The sequence below is a fragment of the Takifugu rubripes genome, chromosome 7 (assembly GCF_901000725.2).
Source record: "Takifugu rubripes chromosome 7, fTakRub1.2, whole genome shotgun sequence".
Taxonomy (NCBI): domain Eukaryota; kingdom Metazoa; phylum Chordata; class Actinopteri; order Tetraodontiformes; family Tetraodontidae; genus Takifugu; species Takifugu rubripes.
In genome coordinates this window covers 13902151-13923153 of record NC_042291.1, presented here as the reverse complement: position 1 = coordinate 13923153, position 21003 = coordinate 13902151, and the positions used below count along the sequence as shown (strand labels likewise).

The following is a 21003-nucleotide window of genomic DNA, read 5'->3' as shown; positions in this document are numbered from 1 at the left end:
TGACTTCTCTTCTGCCTTCAACACCATCCAACCAAGACTGCTGAGGGCTATGTTGGAGAAGATGCAGATGGATGCTCCCCTTGTTTCTTGGATCGAGGACTACCTGACAGGTCGGCCACAGTTTGTGAGACTGCGGAGCTGTGTGTCCGACTCCAATAAACTGGAGTGGTCCACAAACACCGATGCTGTCTACAAGAAGGCCATGAGCAGACTCTATTTCCTCAGGAGACTCAGGTCCTTCAGTGTGTGCAGCAGGATGCTCCACATGTTCTACCAGTGTGTCATGGCTAGCACCATCTTCTATGCTGCAGTGTGCTGGGGAGCAGGCGTTAAAGCTAAGGATGCCAACAGACTCAACAAACTCATTAAAAAGGCAGGTCTGTTGTTGGCTGTAGACTGGCAAACTTGGACGAGGTGGTGAGGGTATTGATGGTGTGAGGATGGTGTTGGAATTGTGGACAATCATGGACAACCCCCCCCCCCCCCCTCCATAACACAGTGGACAAACTGAGAAGCAGCTTCAGCAGCAGACTCCTGCAGCCTCGCTGCTCTAAGGAACGGGACAGGAAGTCATTCCTGCCGTCCACCATTAAACTCTATAATTCATCCTAACCCAGCCAGTAACAATAATTGTGTAATGTTTATGTTGTAATTTTATTTCTATTTTATTCTATATTTATGTATATATGCTTATAATGCTTATAATAGGTATATATTATATTATATATATATTCTTATAATAGCTGCTGTATATATGCTTATAACGTTCTAATCTTATTTGTATTTATTTATTCTATTTTTATACTTTGTAAATACAAAACCTACACTACAGTTATATTAATCCAAGTTAGGCTGTTACTACAATTCAATTTCCCTACGGTGATGAATAAAGTACATCTTGAATCTTGAATCTTGAATAACTCAGGGTGGGAATGGAATTAGTATCATACTGGGATTTAACGTATAGAAAAACTTTGTAATATGCTAAAACATTCATACATACATTCACCAATGATTCAACTGTTGCATGGCTAATTGTCAGATTATGTCAGTTTTTCACCTTTATTTCATGTGTGTGTGTGTGTGTGTGTGTGTGATACATTGGACTGTCTGTGGCAAAGGGAAAGATAACTGGGGTTCCCCTTCCCCATCTCTGAAATTATCCTGTGTGAGTGGGCCTTTTGCATGTTTCCACTTCTTATCTGCAGCACTTTTTACACTTGACATTTAGAACAACAACCCCCCCCCCCCCCTTCCCCCCTACACACACACACACACGCACGCACACTCTCTCTCTCTCCTGCTTCGGCACATGCTCCATGCAGGGGGCAATGCTGATAGAGACAGTCCCCAAATACAGGGGATTTCCCCAGCAGACTGAGGAGGAGGAACAAAGTAATATTGCTCATGTGTCAGTACCTGTGTGTGTGTGTGTGTGTGTGTGTGTGTGTGTGTGTGTGTGTGTGTGTGTGTGTTGTTATATGTCATCAGTTCTGCAGGAGGTTTGATTCGAAGATCCCGGTGTTGTTGTTTTTAAAACCGATTTTGTTGATTTGTCAGAACAATAAATGTAACTTCACCAGGACCCTATAATTTATATTTATATACCCTAATTTATTAGTTTAGTATTGTCGTTGGCAGCTGGCGTGAGTGTGCAGACTCTGTCTGAAGCCATTAAATGTGATTCAGCCGGTGGTAACTGCATCGTTTATGTCTCCTCTCCATTACATGACAAAATATTTTGGGAGAACCTTCAAATTACACAGGAATGATCTTTGTTGCTGTGAGGATCTAACCTTCTCACCAGGTGTGAAATTTGCATCCTCAAGGATCACAAGAAGGGATTAAGCTGAATTAATGTGCGTGTGGGTCTGTGCAAGCACGTGCGTGCCTGCGTGTGTGTGTGTTTAGGTGTGTACACGCGTGCGCGTGTGTAAATATGTTCTAATGGGACCGCTAATTAAAACTCGGGAGGTATCTGCTATCTGTCAGCACTGATCGATTGGCCTGGAGACTGACAGCTTAGTGTGTGTGTGTGTGTGTGTGTGTGTGTGTGTGTCTGCCTAGTGATCATTTTGACTGTCAGTCAGATGCATCACTGTTAATATGCACATATTCTAATGGATGCCAATTTGAGTGAATGGCCTTTTCTGCACATTTAGTGGGATACAGTTAGAATTTGACCTCTGCACTCAACCCATCCCATCTCCACTCATCCATCCATCCATCCATCCATCCATCCATCCATCCATCCATCCATCCATCCATCCATCCATCCATCCATCCATCCATCCATCCATCCATCCACACCTGGTTACTCCCTCTAAACTTTACTCTGTGGTATTTATTTTATTTTTCTTTCACAGATAGAGCTGTTAACACAAGTCACCTGCCTGTCCAAATCTGTATGTGTGTGTGTGTGTGTGTGTGTGTGTGCATGGGTGCGCGTGCACGCACACGTGTTAATGCTCAGGCTGTTGCACAGACGGGCGAGTGAGTGATGGCAGTGACAGTAGACGGCATGTGCTGCGAAATGTCACTGTGGCGATCGATGGTGTTTAACGAGGCTGGAGGCTGATCTGGACCTCATGCTAACATGGAGCTCTCCTCTCCTCTCCTCTCCACCCTGCCCCCCCCCAATCTCTCTATCCTAATCCCCCTCTGCTCTCCTACAGTCCCTCAGGAAGAGGGACAAGGCCTTTTACCTGCCAGGAGACACACAGTTAGCTCAAATTCTGTTGCATTTGCGTAGGCTACAATTTGTGCACCACCACATGTGTGTATGTCGTTCGGCGTGATAAATCAAGTAGAGGACACAGTCAGGCAGAATAATCAGAACTAGTTTATGATTTGAAAGTGCTGAACAGAAAAATCCAGTGAACCAAAGAGAAAGAAAAAAAAAATCGAACAGGAAACTCAAACCGATGAGAGACATTGAAAAAACAGCAACTTTTTTTTCTTTTTTGTTTCTCTTTTTCAAAAACAAAGCACAACTCGTACCACAATATTTGAAAAAAGCTAAAAACACTTCAAAATATTAGTTTTGTATATATATATATTTATATATATATTTATTTATATCTATAGAATTTGTCGGGGATTTTTTTTTTTTTTGTATTTCGACCTGCCATGAGTGCGTGAGTGGGAGGTTTGGGCCCTGGGAGATCCCCACAGAGCCGCAGTCGTAGACACGAACACGGGTCGAGCTGTTTGCCTCAGCTTTAAACACACCATGCATGTGATCCAGACTTCTCTAAGCTCACACAAAGGCAGTGTGCAGCCATGTCCCCCCGCCCTCCCCAACAGGACGTGGCTGTGGAATGTTTCACCCCTACGTATACAGCTACCTGCTGAGCACCCTCCTCTCCACGACTCCCCCGTCGCCCTCTGGACGACGCCGGTGCGAGGGTGGGTGTCTGCGCTCCCAGCCCTCCTCGGCGTGTAAGTGCTTTCAAAGCAAAATGTTCGACCCAACAGGACTTGAGCTATGGTTAAAAAAAAAGGAACATACTAGAGTTGGTTCAAGTCTGCGTGACTCAGGCGTCAGTTGTTAGGGGGCAGAATCTCTGCCTGGACCGGGCGGGGTGGAGCCCGTCTGTCTCTCTCTGAAGCGACTGACAGAAGAGGACAAACTCAAGTGTGCTGAAATAATTTAGAGTTTAAAAATCAACCTTCCTCCTTCTCCGTTTGACGAGTGAGCACTTAAGAAATTGCACTTGGAATCAAGAGCTGAACGGGGCAGCCACCAGAAATGCGTGCTTATGAAATGCGGGCGTGATGCTTCTACGTGTGCTCGGCGTCTGTATGAAAACCTGCTCGCGGGAGCGTCGGCGACTCGTTTCTCTTCCCGGGGTCACTCCAGCTTTGAAACCATCTGATCACACCAACACCCCCCCCCCCCCTTCCCTCTTCGCTAGTGCTCGGGCTGGAACAGATGAGCATTTCAAACCCTCGGTGATCTGCCGCCCGAGAGAGAGACAACGGTAACGAGTCCCTTTTCTGTAGTCCGTCGGCCTCGTAGTCTCTCCCCCGTGAGAAGAAAATAACAGGGGGGGGGTCAAATAAGAAGTGGTAAAGCATTTGTATTTTATACTGGTGAAAAAACATTTAGTCGGTTGTCTGTTGGCATGAAAAGAATACGAGCGGCTCGCTACTGCTTCAGTCAGAGGTCAGCGGGTCTCTCTGGAAGCGTGCGCATGCTCCCCAAGAGGAACGAGGCCCCAACGTCTCCACGATGGTCGTCCAGGACGCTCAGTAGGGCAGAGTGTCGAGGAACCTGTCGATCAACGGGGGCGGCGGTACCAGGTCCTCTAGCTTCAGGTAGAAGATCCGCTGAAGGCCCTGGGTCCTCTGGGAACGGAGCTCTGCCCTCAGACCCAGGACGCGGTTCAGAGGGGGCGGCACCTTGGACGAGGAGGAAGACGGGCCACAACTCAGGTGATCTCGGAGGCAGCAAATCACTTTATTCTGCAGCTCCTCGACCCGCTTGGAGTCCTTCAGGCCTGGGACTTGCTCTGTGGATGGACACAGATGTTAGAATAATTCATTAAAGAGCAAAAACACACACATCAGAGCTAATTCAGCCAAAAGAGTGTTACCTACATCTTCTATATCGAATCCAACCTCATTACCCTGTATGGCTAATGTTCTTAACAGGCCTTAACCCATCTCGCTCACTACGGATCAATACTGGCTAACTTAATCAGCCCCGTGCACGCTGTATCGAAACACGTGCACGCGCGCAACCTCGAAGGGGTGCACACACAGACACACAAATAGTCCCAACATTTTAAGAGCACAAAAGTGCTCAGCAATTAACTGATTGCTCGGGCCTGTGAGCAGCCAAATGAAATTAGAAAAGCACAACACAAACACACGTGCATGCGCGCGCGCACACACACACACACACACACACACACACACACACACTGCTGCCCTCAGCAACACCAGTGGCACCCGTACCAGGCTTAATGTGACACTAACTCATTCTGCAGAGAACAGCATGTCCAGACACACACGCACACACACACACACACACACACACACACACTCGGACTGGCTGGTGTCCGTGCTACAGGGAGGCTGTTACTAAGACCCCTCTCACTTTGAGGTATCTATTATCTGAAGCTTATTTATTGTTTGTTTGTTTGACTTTTTGGTGTGTTCCGCTCCGCTGCTGCAGAGTCGCTCCTGCGCTCCTTTCACCCTCGCTTTCAAACCCCTCGCACGTTCCCACCTTTCCCTCTCTCGCCCTGCTCCCTATCCATTTTTTTCCCCGTGTGTTGGTGAACTCCCGGAGAGGGATCGATGACCGCCTTTCTGAGCAGGCCACTCTGAGGCGGTCGATGGGCCGGTGGCTCCGGCGGCTCCGCTGTGGCAGCGGGCTGTGTGCGCCGCTGAGGTGACGGAGCGCCACTGAGAACAGTGCAGACACTGTTCCGGAGCGGTACACCACGGTGGGCTGGTCGATCAGGCACAGAGTTAAGTGCTCCCCCAGAGAGCGAGGATGGGGTTGGACGGCTCAGATGGAGAAGGCGGCGAGGACAGACCGGGGTAAGGAAGCGGAGGTGGTTTTTTTTTTTTTCATTAATTCTACCCACTACGCATTTTATACAGAGTTTCAGAGTCTGATGCGATAAAAAAAAAAAGAAATGTGAAAACGTAATTACACCGACACTCCTCTAACACCTCGGGGTACGTTTGTAATTGACCATTTCTAATGCACTTTCCCGACAACCCCCTTCGCCCTCCACTTGCTCTCATGCGAGAAAGCCGCGAGTGTATTTTTCACAGCGGCAAACTGATTAGAGAGCCAGGTGTGCGGCAGGTGCAGCAGGTGCTTCTGGGTGTCAGGTTCTTTTTTTTTTTTCTTTTTTTGCGGGCGACACGTGAGAACCTACACACGTGTCATTGGGGATCTGTGCGACTGTAGTAATTGTATCCACCTGATCGTAGTCACACAGAAGCTCCTGCTGACTGAACTGTATGTTCGCCTCATCCAACCGTGCTGCTCTTTTCTTTTCCCCCTGGTCCAGATGTTGAATGTGAAAGTATGGTGTTGCCCTCACCGGTGAGCAGCACAAGGGCCGCCAGGCAGGCGAAGGCAGAGGCATCCAGGTTTAGACTCTGGAGGTGGGTGGAGAAGTCCCGGATGGAGTCCAGCCATTCCCCGAACCCGCGAAGGCACTGGAACCTGTGCAGCACCAAGCCGTTGCAGAACACCAGCTTATCCTCTGCGAGCATCGACCTGGGAAGCAGAAAAGAAGGAAAAAAGACAGTTAGACCCCCCGTTTCCAAAATAAAGGCACCAAGCAAGGAAACAATTACTTTAAAACCATTGAAACCCTGGCAGCGTGCACACTCACGCAGACAGGCTGCACACATCAAACACAGGCAAGCGGCTGATTAAAACTTTGCTCTGCAAATTACAGCATGTTAAAACATTCCTGAGATTGTATTTGTGAATGGAACTGGTTTAATGCGCCCGAGCGGGGGTGCACATTGGAAACAAAGTCTTTAACGGGGGGATGAAAAGACCCATCAGCATATTTAGGGACGAGTTAATCAAGGCTGCAACTTCAGGCTCCTCTGGAGGGGAGGGGAGGACAAGTCCCTTGAAGCCTCAGAGCGTTCACTCGGTGAGATGACTAAAAGATTCGCTGCGCTCTTTAACACGCACAACAGCTAAATCAGAAAAATGAACCTTCACGTGCTGCCAGGCTGATGGCGACGGACAAAGTTGTACAGTAGAGAGAGGTCACAGCTCACGGTAGGGGGCCGGCTGCAGCGTTATCTTTTACGCTAGAATTCTTAGAGGTTTGTAGCCTTCGCGAAGATTATAAAACCCAACATTTTTGTTGACAGTAGTATTATGCAGTGGGTAAAAGAGTAATGTGGAATATATTCAATTTATCTAAACTAATGGCAGGAATCTGGATTTTAAAACTGATAACGTCCTGCTATTTCAGGACGCTAATTGACCCATGTCTGAAGCAGCGCATAAGCAACAGTACACAGGGCGGCAGCCAGACGTGCAGCCACACACATGCATGTGTATACGCACGCACGGCTGGATGTCTGCCACACATTCCACTCAGCCTTGACTACACTGTCACCACGGCAATCAACCAATAACCCCAGAAACAGTTTGGTAACGGAGTGCTTACAGCAATGTTGGCCCAGAAGAACGGGCAAATATACTCTACGCACACACTAAACACACACACACACACACACACACACACACACAGGGGTCTGCAAGGCATCTGAGTTCAAAACAGGGTCATCACTGGGCTGCGTCAACAGTGGGATGGACAAGGTCTCCTGCTCTCACAGAAGATGGACGGAGTGAGACAGTGCTGTGTTTGTGTGCGTTTTCCCCTGTGTTGTGGGAGTCTCACTGCATGGGAGATGAGCAGTGTCGGAGCATGTGTGTGTGTGTGTGTGTGTGTGCGTCTGGTAGAGGGCCTTATGAGTCAGAAATCCCAGTCTGATCCCCCTCCTGCTGGGACTGTGATGCCACCAACCAGTCCTCAACCCACCCTGCACCTGGCCCTACATTAGGAGGAGGAGAGAAATTTGGGATTCTACCACCAGTGCGTGTGTGTTTGTGTGTATGACGCTGTTGGTTTTCTACCCTAGACAACAGTGTAGAAAAAAAAAAGGATAAGCACGTAGCCCAAAGCCTCCCACCCATAAATTTAACCGGCCACATGCCTTACAGGAACACAGTGGTAACCCTTGGCAATTCCAAGGCAAAGATAGTCAGGCGCAGTCATAATGGCACCACAGGTATCCACAGACGCCACACGCTCTTGTGTCCACACACACACACAAAGTGCAGAAAGCCCAACAGAATATGTGCTTGCACCTTTGCAGTGGCTCAGCTGACTAACATTTAGAATGAATCGATTGGCGCTTCACAATGCTAGCGCAGTTATGGAACACACACGCACGGACGCAGCGCTGTGTGCGTCACACATCAGACACGCGGAGCGGAACTCTGTGGGCGTAGCTGCTGTCATAGCTACAGACTCCATTCATGATTTGGTTCATATGGCAATTAATCAGCTCCACTCCTACTCTGGAGATGCACCAACGCAGCAGCACACAGGACACTTACACACTGTACCGGGCTGTAGCGGCAAAAGGATATTGACCAGCTGGCGTTTCCCAGAGTAGAGAAAACTATCTGCGTCATGAGTGTAATCTGGAGCATTTCTCATGTGCGGAGGTGTATTTTTAGACATGATGACGACGAGTGACTGGGTGTCTTGAAGGTTTGTCAGATCTACATTGCACCTTCCCTCACCTGTAAGCTAATCTCAGCACAAACAGCTCCAAGAAGGCGGAGTCAATGAGCAGGTTCTGATCGTCGCGTTGGAGCTCAGAGAAGCCGGGGAGCCGGTCAGCCCAGCACCGAGTGGTCTCCATCGAGATGGTGAGGAGCCTGTAGAAGAGCTGGATCTGCTCAGCGTCGGAGGTGGAGGTTGGAGGGTCAGCGGCGCTGAACTGTAGCGGAAGACAAAAGGCTGAATAGAATCCCCCCAAAAAAAAACGCTTTTGACAACAAACACTTCGGGTTGGTCTGAGGTGATCACCTGGCTGTAGTCGAGGTCACGGGGTGTGCAGTGAGAGTACGCCCTGAGCAGACCAGAGAGCAGACTGAGGGGTGGAGAGGGAGGAGAAGCCTCTGTTTGCAAGGGACTCTTTGGTTTGGAAGGAAGGCGACCTCGGCGCCCTTTCAGGCTGTCAGTACGCACCACTGTGGACCAAAAACAGCAGGGACACGTTAGCATGAAGCTATAAAAAAAACCAAGTCACAATGAATAAGCAACAGCGTTTGTTATCCTGAAAGGTGTTATAGTGGACTTTTTCCACGGACACCCCTCATTCCTACAATCATCACGCAGCCAGCAGATGGCGCTGGAGAGGTTCCAACCATCGCTTCTTTATTGTGTTATCGGCATGTGTTACAGGTGGGAAACCTCTGGATAAGTGAGGAAATCACCAATCCTACGCAGCAAGCGTCTGCAGCGTTTTCCCTTGTTTTTCCCGGACACATCTCTACAGGTGTTGGGTGATCAGGTGCGCGCTACCCCCCCTCTTACCTTCCTTCACCATGCCGACACTCAGGCACTTCTGGAAACGGCAGTACTGGCAACGGTTGCGTCTCCTCTTGTCCACGGGACAGTTTTTACTGGCCAGACACACGTACTTGGCGTTTTTCTGCACGGTGCGCTGCGGAGAGCACAAACCAATAATCAGCCACCGAGCACAATCAACCACCTCATATTTGATTGGTTTAATTTAATTTCACTTTTTCCTCCCTCTCTCTCTCTCTCTCTCTTCTTTCCCCATCAAAGAATGAAAGTAGAAGCTCGCAGGTCAGATTTTAATTACGCGCTGAAAGGCAGCAGTGACATCAGTATAATTAGATAAAATTAATTTCCCAACAAGCCTCGCCTGCAGGAGGGACAATTTATTTGCGCCGGAGTTGACAATGGAGAGAGCCGGCGCGTGGCGTGCCGACTGCCGAGACGGGTCCCGCGAGACAGAGGGACAGCGGCTGCGAGGGCTGCCTGATCAGATTGTTTGTGAAGCTCGCGGGTCAGCTCGTGACACCTCCGGGGCCTCGCTCATCGCGCCTCTCCGAATGGGCCCCGCGGGAGCTGTTTTCTCCTCTGCTGGCTCCCCGATTATTACTGACCTTATTAAAATGAAATCACAAACGGGCCACGTGGGGGCCGCGCGAGCATCCCCGCGCGGAAGACGGACACTAATAAGAGAGATAGCGCCGTAGTAAAGGCTTTATCTGCTGCGTGTGCGCGCCACCGGTGCACGCTGTCGGACCTGAATAAAGTTGTGCGTCAAAGAGCGAGTGTGGATGAAAAAGTGTCTGGACGCACTAAACTGCTGACTGGTCTATTATTCTGCACCGCGCGCACGCGGGAAAACACGAGCGAGTCCGAGTCCGGAAGTGAATCTCAATAATAATCACAAACCTGCGTCTTCTACGCGTTTGCAGACTTCATAAGTCACGATTAAGATATAATTGTGATACAACTACAGTAATTTCCTTCTCATTTAGACGCGGCCGCGCCGCTTTGGTCCGCCCAGGTGACAGGGCACCGGGACTTTAAACGAAACGGAAGACAAAGGAAGAAAGAAGACTTTCCTCCTTTATGAACGCGGGACCACATCAAAACAAATAAATCCAATTAGGATTCTCTCACACTACACATGTCCATGCCCCCGGGAGACAAATAACACACCAATTATTACAAATGCTCCTGCGTGAGTGCGGAACCGACGTAATGGACACAAGCGCCGGATGAGAGTGGTTGCCATGACAATATTAATCGCCATGAACGTGTCCACCCTTTGCCTCCACTGGTCAGAGATGCGCACGGACGAAGATAAAATGGTTATGGTTATTAATGTGGTTAAGAGTTTGTTCTGAGTAATAGTTCACATGTTGACAGTGAGCTGGTTCTGCTGGATATTCAGCCAGTTCCAGGAGGGAAACTTATGAAGACTGGATTTTGATGAGGCTTATTACTCAAGTTTCTTCAAAGGCATATTTGGGAATAGAAATCAAGTGAAACAAAATATATTCAGTCTGGTGGTTAATCCCATCAGTGACTTTAGGGCCTAATTCCAAAGATAGTTGGTTCCAATTAAAGCAATGTTTGCAATGATCAATTAAGGCTCAGATGAATTAAGCCCTTATGAGTGAGAGACAGCCTGTCTGTCTAATTTCTCTCTGTCTCTCTCTCTTCTCTAACTTCGCCAATTGTCGAAGGGAGGCCTCCTTATGTATGTTTAGTACAGGTGAACACACACTAACACACAAGCATGTGCGTACACACAAACACACGCAATTAAGTATCTCAATGTAATTATCAAATCTGTAGATCTTACTCCTGTCTGAACATTCCTTGCCTATTTGGACCAGTCAGTTCATGCAGAGTACTGAGTGAGACAGAAGTTCCCATTCTGTGTTTATTAATCTAATCTATGCTGTAGTTAATCTGGGTAATTTCATGAGGACAAAACACATCAAATTAAGCCTTTTGGGTATTTTGGGGCCTTTTTTGTAAAGGAGAAGATAATCCATGTGAAGATGTTATAAATGTGAAGTAAAACGCAGAGTTGTGCACCGGTAGCACAAACATCTAGTGAGGCTCACACGCTGCGGGTGTTTCGGGGGCTGGATGGAGGCATGCAGATGCTTGTTCTTGACATGTAAAACGTGCTAATAACCTCATCTTAAATTAAAAGCCTTCAGGGTGTCACCCCACCCCCCACTTCACGCTCTGTCCCCTCACTACCCCACTCTTGTTTTCTATGTGAAAATAACATCGTAGCTGCAGTTCAATGTGTAACAGGATGCATTTGCACGTTACACATGTAGCTGTGTCTGTTCATACATGTGTCTTTGATCACGTAGTGGCAGTCATGTACATGTTTTCACCTGGATTCCAACTCCCACCTCTATCTGTGACTTCAGCGCGGCACAAGCAGCGGAAAATAAAAAACGAGCACTAAAGTTATCTGTGTATTTCCACTGATGAATAAGCAGCTATTTAAATAAGGTCGATTTAATGTCTCATTTTGTTCGCCCGCACCCCACTAACAGCTGAGATCTTGCGATTCATTTGCAAAAGTCTAAAAGGTTCAGGGGAATAATGCAAAACAGCAGTCCGATTTAATTATTCCTCCGACATAATAAACACGGCAGAAGCCACGAGAGGCAAGTCATTCAAACAGGAAAATGTATTTCACATTGAACTAATGAAATGACCATAAAATACACCAAGCTTCTACGACGGTTTAATGTGTCTATTCAGCGATAATTAAACATAATCAGGGAAATATTTTCAGGGAACACTAAAATCACCTGGATAATGGAGGCAGAGAAAATTACACAAATAGCGGCTGTACGAAGGGGATGTTTTGCACCTGCATTCGGGTTTTCACATGTCAAAGACTGGAAAGCTGCATTCTTGCTATGGCATGAATATTCACTTGTGTGTGCATATGTTGCATTTGCATGGCTGGTTGCATCTGCACATATGCGCAAAGGAAACATAGCAAGGTTTGACAGGCAGCGCTGAGCGCTGCAGAGAGCAGACAGCCCACGGCCACGCTGCCACCAGATGCTGCTTTCATTAATTACTAAATAAAAACAAATTGTGGAACTAATTGAAAAGAAGGATAATTCATTTCCCTGACCAGAGGCATTATTCAATTACCTCTGCGTTTGCGCCCTCCTACTTGCAGTCTCTTAATTTTGCTCTCTCATCTGCAGACAATAGAATGCTTAACATGCGTGCCTTCAAATGCTGATGAGATCAAACTGTACAGGAGCAGCAGCACCGTGGCCTCAGCCTGAACATGCCGTGACTTAAACTGAGAATTGCATGGATGTGTCACGAGGCGGCTGTTGTGTTAGACAGAAAAAACCCCAAAACACTCCTGATTGAAATAACCTGTCTGGTGGATGTAAATGCAACGTGTGAGCACATGTGTGAGCGTTCTAACATGAGATTTGAGAACTCATTTGAGCACCCAAACCTCAGCCTGACTCATAACATCCTGAGTGTGTCGGTGATATTGTGGTCAGTTTTTGGCAACTACTAACCTTAATTTTAACAAATCTGCGATTTCAAACGGCATCAGTATGAAAGTTCAGAGACTGCTGTTGGCAAGTCAACGGGTTCAGCTACGAAAGTGGGAGGAAGGTAATGAAAGTAACACCATGCGGAAATAAAAGTACCATTTTTGTAAGAAAAAGTAAAAGTAGTGAGAAAAAGTGTGAGTGACCTGTTCCTGATGCATAAGTAAACAGATTTTTCTGCAGCTACAGATCTGTTCCTGTTTTTCAACCGACAATTTGGAGGGTGATCATTAATCATGAAACAACGGAGCTGCTAGCATGAATCTGAATTTAAACGCAGCATCGGCACCACCCTCATGAGTGAGGGGCTCTATTTTAAGGCTTTATTATACAACCAAGCACGCTCTGAGGGGTACTCACCTTGAAGAAGCCCTTGCAGCCTTCACAGGTGCGCACGCCATAGTGCTGGCAGGCTGCGTTGTCCCCGCAGACTGCACAGGTACCCTCCCCTGGGGGGCCACGTGGAGGAGGCGAAGGCAGGCTGTCTCCTAATAGGGGGCCGCAGGGTCCAAGAGCCAGGGAGCGGAAGGCGATGTTACTCCCCGCTGCCCCGCGGTGCAGCTGGTACATGGGCTGCTCCAGAGGTGGGCCGTGGTGGAGGGAGACCGAGGAGGAGGAGGAGGAGGAAGAGGAAGAGGTGCGGACCAGTCCTCCGCCCAGACTCTCGTAGTTACCGACGCTGCCCCCGCTGTGGGGCGGCGAGTGCTGGTAGAAGTGTGTAAAGCGGGGCGACTTCAGGGGCCCTGCATCCAAGCTGGAGCCCAAAGAGTGGGGGTGTGACGGAGGGACCAGGGGGTGCTCCTCCCACTGAAAAGAGGTACCGGGCTGGGCAGGCAGGGATGGTGTGGTGGGAGTGGAGGGAGGCGACTGTTTAAAGTACATGGCGGAAGAGGACATGGCCTCCATTGGGGGGGCAGTGGGGTAACTTTCCTCCTCCTTTTTGATGGTGGGCCTATGTGGAGGCATCTGGTAGAGGCAGGAGGACTTTGGCTCATAGCTCCCCTCTACAAAGACATTGAAGCTGGGGAGGGAGGTCGTCGCTGCTGCAGCGGAGATCTCACCTCCTCCCAGGTCCAGCTTGGTGTAGTCAGGGGTCATGAGGTCAGAGGTGTAACTGTCGCCCTGGTAACTGAAGGACTGGCCAGAGTAGGCTGAGCCTGGAGGGGCTGGCCCGTACTGAGCCTGCACGCAGGGCATGTCTGGCAGGAGGACAGAGCACATATTAGAATAGCGAACACCAGGGACCATAATATGTCATTATAAAAATTTAAATAATATAATTTCCATAATATTAGTGGAGTCAGGCTGCTTAGCAACAGTCACAAGTCAGTGATGGAAGTTTACAGACAGATTAGTAAAATCTAATCTCAATGGAAAAGCAGGGTTTGACCAAAGGAGTGCAGCACAGGAAGAGCCCCACAGTTCATCTACAGGACAAAAACAAGCACCACTGGACGTACGTGCACGCGACTTGCGTGTCTCTGCCCAGCTCTACTGGAACAGGCCGTCAGTGCACGTTTTCAGCATTTCATGACTGTGAAAGACTCTTTCACTATCTGACACTTTCCTAATTTAAGAAATCTTGTAGTTCAGTAAATAAAGTAAAACACGTGAAGCACACACACACACGCACGCACGCACACACGCACGCACCCACATCTGAGACACATCCAGTATGCAGTTCTGAAGCAGCAGCCAAAGCAAAGAACAGGTCGTCTTCAACATACTGAAACGTGTGTGTCCGCGGGAGGTTCGGCTCTGGTTAGTCAGATGGCAAAGCAGAAAAGACAACATTAAATAATAATGTTGGACACAAACACACACACACACGCGCGCGCGCGCACACACAGATTTTTCCTCTAACAGCAGCAGACGCCACCCATGATTTAATTGTCTCGGTGTAGCAACAGGCCACCCCCTCATCACCCGTGCGTGCGCTCTGAGGACTGGAACCCTCGGCCGGTGCACTCCAGCTGGATGTGTGCGCTTCTCTACTGTGTGTGTGTGTGTGTGTGTGTGTGTGTGTGTGTGAGAGAGAGAGAGTGTGTGTGTGTGCGTGCGCCGAGAGCGTGCAGGGCCAATCTGTCAGGAGTCGGCTCTGCGGCGATAGCTCCTCGCCGGCGAGCGGCGGAACTGTTAACGCAGCGCGGGCGAGCTCCGCCGTAAACGCCCCCGATCCCCTCGCGTCACGCACGTCTTGTCAACGCCACGACCCGCCGCTCCTGCCGATGCTCGAGTGTCACCAAACACTGTCATCCACATCACGGCAAACCCAAGTCCTGCTGCGCCCAAACATTGCGCTTTTACATCAAAATACAAATATGGTCTCCAAGAGCCTCTGGATAGGCTGCTGCTTTATTAGGTCACTTTTACTGCGGGCTAGCTCTCAGCACGCGTTTTTTAAATAGCCTACAACGTTGAATTCTCGGTCATATGTGCTTAATAGACTGGAAGAATGTCACTCATGGCGGTGGCGGAGTGACACATTCATTTAAGTCGCACTTAAATTATTCCCGAGGCCCATTCAGGGGGTCTGGGAACAAGATAATCAGAAAAAGGGGAAATCTGGTCAAGTTTTTAAAACAGGGTGACTCCTATCCACGAGGAAAGTTAGCTTTCTAACAAATCCAACCGCAAAATGCCCAAAAAGCCGCAATCAGAACGCGCAAAAGTATTTATTCTGCACCCACACAGTAAGGCTAATTGCTACTTATCACCACTTACACATGGTGTTATCTCAGTGGAAATATTAGATTTGGTTTTACAATAGAGGATATGACTCAAGCACAGGTCCTACGTTTGACTGACGTCATTACTTTTTCCTTCTGAGTGACCAAATCAACCACAGCCCACATGGGAAAAAAACGCAGCCGTTTGGGTGTTCTGGGGTTTTCTGGTCAAACCTTAAGGCTCAAACAAGCGAGAGAGGAGAGGGGAAAGATGCGCTGGTGCGCTCGCTTTCTCCGTGTTGTGTCACTAGGTCAAGCCACTGATCGGTATTGCGCAATCGCGCGCGTGCGTTTATGGGCGCGAGAGAGCGAGTGAAAGGAAGATAAGTGTCACACATTGCACCTGTCGTTTATTAGCAGCCTTTTTATTTTAGCTAAATAAGGCTCTTTTTTCGCGTGTGCCAGAAAAAAACCCTGTTTTACACACACACACACACACACACACGCACACACACACACGCACTTTTCACCACTAATCATGTTCAAGATGTCAACATGAACCTCCATATGCTATATTTCTGCCAATAACACGCGCCCTCGTCGTGGAGGGAACCAGAAAAACCACTTACGCTCGCAAACATCTCATCCTGTTCGTAGCTTTACATTTGGTGGTGTCTGTAATCTTCACTCAGCAACACGCACACACACACACACACGCGCGCGCGCAAGCACACGCTCCGGCACCACTATCAGCTTGTCTTTATTAAACTTACATGCAATTACGCGGTCAGTGTGCGTGTGTGTATGCGTGCGTGCGTGCGCAAGCGAGAGGACAGAGAAGCCAAGCAGTCACACACAGGTGTTGCGGCGCACTGAGGCGAAGGGAAACAGTGTCTAACCTCGAGGTGTGCATTTCAACTGGACAAACTGCAGCTGTTCCAATAACTGAGTGCGCTTGTTCATTGTCAGAATGCCATAGATCTAACAAATAAAAACATGAATGTGTGTGAGCAAGAGTGAAAACAACAACAACAAAAACAACAGCAAATAAACAAAGTACGAACTGGAGTCGCCCCGAGTCGGAGGCCTGTCCGACCTCACGGTGATTTTGTGTTCTTAGACATGCACAAATGACTTTAGAATCTTGGATTTAAATAACATTAATTTGACGGGTCGATAGGAGCGTAAGGGATATAAAAATAAAAAGCGAGGTGATGCAGTTAGAAAGATGTGTGCCCTATCGTGATTCACTCACAGCTTGTTGTGCGCCTGCATTAGTGCGTTTTTTTTCCCTGCTTCTGCCAGTTTGTCTGATGATTGAAATGTCAACTCTCTCACCACAAACACCCTCATGCAGGCACACGAACCTCCAGAAAACGAAAATGGAGACTAGAAAAATCACCTGTATTTTCTTAAAGCTTTCTAATATTCAGCATCGAAGATTGCGTCACATTAACACGTCGCACTGCACATGGACGCATCTGTGTCACGCGCATTAATACGGCACAGCACAGGTGCACTCAGCATCGGCAGAAAAGAGTGATAAAGCGGAGAACAAAAGGCAGAACAGAGGAAAGAGAGACAGAGGGTGAAGGGCGGGACGACGGGGAGGTGCGGGAGTCTTACCTGGTGAAAGGGCTTCGCGCTGAATGGTGCTGGATGTACGGGGTTGAGAGGTGGCGTGGCTGCGGCCGGGACAGGGCACCAGGAGCAGAGAAGACTCGGCGGGCGTCGCGGAGGAGGTGTCCGATTCCGAGCTCGGCTGTGCGCGCTCTTCCGAACCAGTATCTGGGGAGGGAGAGAGAGAGAGAGAAGTCATGTGGAGGTGCGCTCATCATACAACTGCAAAATTAAAAAAAAAAACCACGCACTTTTAAAAGTTGACATTTTTCTATTTTTGCGGTGCGTTTCCCCCCCCACCTAGCCGAATTCCAAGCAGAATTTAACCAGGATGCGATATTTTGCGCGTAAAGCAAATTTCTGCAACGTCTGAAAGCAGCAGACGAATTTATTGACGCAAAAATGAAACGACGTTACACTAATATAATCAGCCAGATGAATCAGTGCTTTAAACCAAAGTTTCAGTTGTGGGGGCACAGAAGGATGAGCAAACGCCAATAACGTCTAATAACGGTAAGTGACCAGACATTAAAAAACAGGAAAAACTGAAAAGCCTGCGCTGCCATTTTTTTTTTTTTTGTAAAGAGAAATTTTAATCCATAAATGTGACACTGAATTCGTGCTACAAAGACACGACTGTGCACCACAACTAAGGACAACTGAGCTCATTTCTAGACTCGCGCTTGCGTGGGCCCCAAGTTTCAGTGTAACTCACTTCTGTTCCACAATTTTGCTCTTGCAAAACCCAAAATTTAAAACGGTCGCACTGCCGCGTACGTACCCAAGAAAGGGATAAGTTTTAAGAAAGTCTGCCCAAATGCCTCGGGTCCATCGCTTCTCTTGCCTTTAATCACCACGACATCTGCCCGATCGGGCTTCATCCAGAGGCAGAAGGAAGAAGAGAAATGACTGAAAGTCGGATCTGAAAACAAACCAGCGAACACCGCGCGTCTCCAACCGCCTCTCGCTGCAGCAGGGGCGCACTGTACGGATTTCAAAGCCCAGAGCTCCCCCTTTCTGTCACACACTCTTAAATACACACACACACACACAGGCTTACACGAGCGCGCGCAAGCACACACACACACACACACACACACACACACACACACACACACACACACACACACACACACACACACACCCTCCAGGTGACGATGGAGACGTGAGACCTTCATAAGTTTTGACAAGCCGCAGCCTAATTGTGGTCCGGACACCTTCAGCCTCCTCTCAATTAACACGTCCAGCTCGACAATTTTACATGAGCTGACACCAACTTTAACTATCGTGTTACACACTTTTACTGATGCTTGTTCAGGAAATGGCTGTCAAAAAGGCAATGACTGGAAGTTGAAGTAAAAAAAAAAAAAGAGCCCCAGGCTGCCCAATAGTCGTTGAGGTAGTGATATTTGGGACACCTGAGCTGATATTAACATGTGGAATTTATTGGAGTGTTGCTTTTCTTGAGTAATCACCCAAAGTTTGAAGCTTCAAACCTTAAATCTGCGTAAACGTTTTCAAGGTTGTACCTTTAAGACTGCCCAGTAAAATCAGACGTTTCAGTCTGTTTTCTTCTACCAACAAACGGGGCTCATCTTTCTTTTCAGGCCGGTCGGTGGGGCTCCGGCCCCGTGCGCACCGGTAACCAAGAGATCTACACAAGAGCTGCGAAGCACGCAGCAGAAAGCGTCGGTATAGCCCCGGACAGCAATAACCCCGGCGTGGAGGCTTCCAGCAAACAGAGACAGAGAAAAGAGGGGACATTAGGGGGAAACCAAACTAATATGTGAGTACTGTAAATCAGCCCCGGGTGTCAGGGGCGCTCACGGGCGTGCGTAAGCACGAGTGTGTGAAATGTTAAAAAACAATTCTGTCAAGTCGAGAAAGTCGTGAGTAAACCGAGACAAACGAGCACCGAAACGTTATAATGACCAGTTTTAATCAAATGTCTCCAGAGGTGATATTTTAGAGATGTTGACGAGCGATTTCTCGTGATTCTGTGCTGAAAATGTCTTTTTTTATCAAGGACGTGCTCCATTTGTCCCGGATCCGGACACCACTGCACCATCAATGAATAAACAACTATGCAGAAATCACGATGACATGAAAGCGACCACATGGCAGAACACCCCCCTCGCCCCCTCCCTCCCCACCGCCGCCTGCTCCCGCCTCGGTTGTTCTCCACTCAGACCATTAGTGCGTCTGATTCCACTATTCATTGTGAGACTAAGAGGCATCTCATTTCCATGACAACCAAAAAGGAAACGATACCTTCCCGGCGCAAATTAAATTCGAATTCGGCTCCATTTGTTCCGAGGCAGCGCGCACACATGGACACATGGGAGCTTCTATACTCGCGCACCGGAGCTTGACAATCAACAGGTTATAGACGCACAAAGTTCAGGATCGCTGGCGAGAGGGTGGATTCAGGACGTCAGGTTTGAGTTAGAGAAACATGCAAATAGACGAGAAATGACACATTTGTTTTGGTTCTGTGGTCTGTCAAACACGCCGGGGACAAATTCATTCATTCATTCCTTCCTTCCTTCATTCATTCTGTTTACTCACTTGATTGCTGTAGCGGTTCCGTCTTTACATGTGGCAATAACCTCGCATAACGTATCCTATTTCCATCCAGAATAATCACGAAGACTCGAAAAAATCAAGAGAAAAAGGTGGAACAAACTTTGCGATTCTGTAGCGCGACAGGATGCATCGGCGACGTTAAAAAAAAAGTTTCTTCGTCCTACTTTTTCTATACTACACAAAGTACAAAAATGAATAATAGTAATAAAAAATATATGTGTCGACTCTGGTCTCCGGCGTCTGCGTCCGTTCCCCGTGAGTTGAGCGCGTCGGTGCTGTGAAAGTGTGGAGCCGGTTTGTTTATGTGCTCTGTCTGAGGGGAGAAAGTCAAATAGTGCATTTATGTGGCTCTGCCTCCACATAGAGCGGTTGGTATGTGTTACGTCAATGTGACGCCATGGGAGGTGACGTCACTTGAAGTGGAGCTCTCGCTCTCTCTCTCGCTCTCTCTCTCGCTCTCTCTCTCGGCTCTACACACACGAGCACGCGCGCGGTGCCGGAGACAGAAGGGAAGAGCGACGAGCGCTTGGTTTGATGTTTACAGAAGAGAACGTAAAGGAAGACCCCAGGGGCGAGTTCGCATCCTCCTGGTCATGGAAAGCGACCCATGATGCGGTGGATAGTCATTTAAAAGAAAAGATTTTTAAAGACAAAAATAATTTAGTCGCTTTAAAGATTTACGACTGAAACTGAGACACATTTTATTTAGTACTTGCTGCTGACTGTGACGTGGGCTTGGCAACAAAAAAAATATCTCTACTACTTATATTCTACTATACTAAAATATACTATGCTCTGGTGTTCCATATATACTATACTCTTGTTTTTGATGTTTGAAAATGACTGCTAATGTTTAGCTACATGATTGGGGTTATCTCTACTTACCAATAATTACTGTGCTCAAGGAAAATCCTATATTGTAACTGCACTACTGTGTACTTTACTAGGTCCATCAGTCACACTTATTTATACCCTGTTTTCGAATGCAACTGTGTTATTTAATCAAAGTTACAATATTTGACGGTCTCCTACTGCTTAAATCGATGTAGGAATTGACATTTATTTCAAACTTACCACCATTCATCATAGTTTAGCTGCTACGTTGGTCGGCTGTAATTGCTAAAATATATAAATTATGTCAATTCAGTGGTGTAAAGAAAGCTGTAACCCCCACACATCGGAACTTTAAGCCCAAAAATTTTCCATCGGCTGGGCGCATCAACCTAAGAATTAAAATGTACTGAGACTAAATCTGACCAGCAGCCAATCACAGGGCGCGTTTTTTTCCTCGCCGACGTCCCAATTCTGACCAATGGCGAGCTTCGGGGGGCGGGGACACCCTTGACGCACTGAGGCTCGTGATTGACGCAAGCTTTGTTTCTAATTTTAGCAGCTGGCGGTCGGAGGCAGAGTGAGATAGCAGAGAGTCCATTCATTGTGCCGGGG

At 48.0% G+C, this 21003-nt stretch overlaps 1 protein-coding gene across 3 annotated transcripts; it reads right to left on the bottom strand.

The window, feature by feature from the left end:
• Positions 1-2822: 2822 nt before the first annotated feature.
• Positions 2823-19887, bottom strand: nr4a3 (nuclear receptor subfamily 4, group A, member 3). Of its 3 annotated transcripts, XM_029839188.1 has the most exons (9): positions 19540-19887; positions 16978-17139; positions 16251-16332; positions 13043-13881; positions 9111-9240; positions 8601-8764; positions 8312-8511; positions 6069-6247; positions 2823-4514 (listed from the first exon to the last, which is right to left on the bottom strand). In XM_029839188.1, the coding sequence occupies exons 3-9, from the start codon at positions 16312-16314 to the stop codon at positions 4252-4254; spliced, it is 1839 nt and encodes a 612-aa protein (XP_029695048.1). In that variant the 5' UTR covers positions 16315-16332; positions 16978-17139; positions 19540-19887; the 3' UTR covers positions 2823-4251. The 3 variants fall into 3 exon arrangements, with proteins under 3 accessions (XP_029695048.1, XP_029695046.1, XP_029695047.1); XM_029839186.1 differs by lacking the exons at positions 16251-16332; positions 19540-19887 and adding an exon at positions 18501-18713; XM_029839187.1 differs by lacking the exons at positions 16251-16332; positions 19540-19887 and adding an exon at positions 17753-17979.
• Between the last annotated feature and the right edge of the window lie 1116 nt (positions 19888-21003).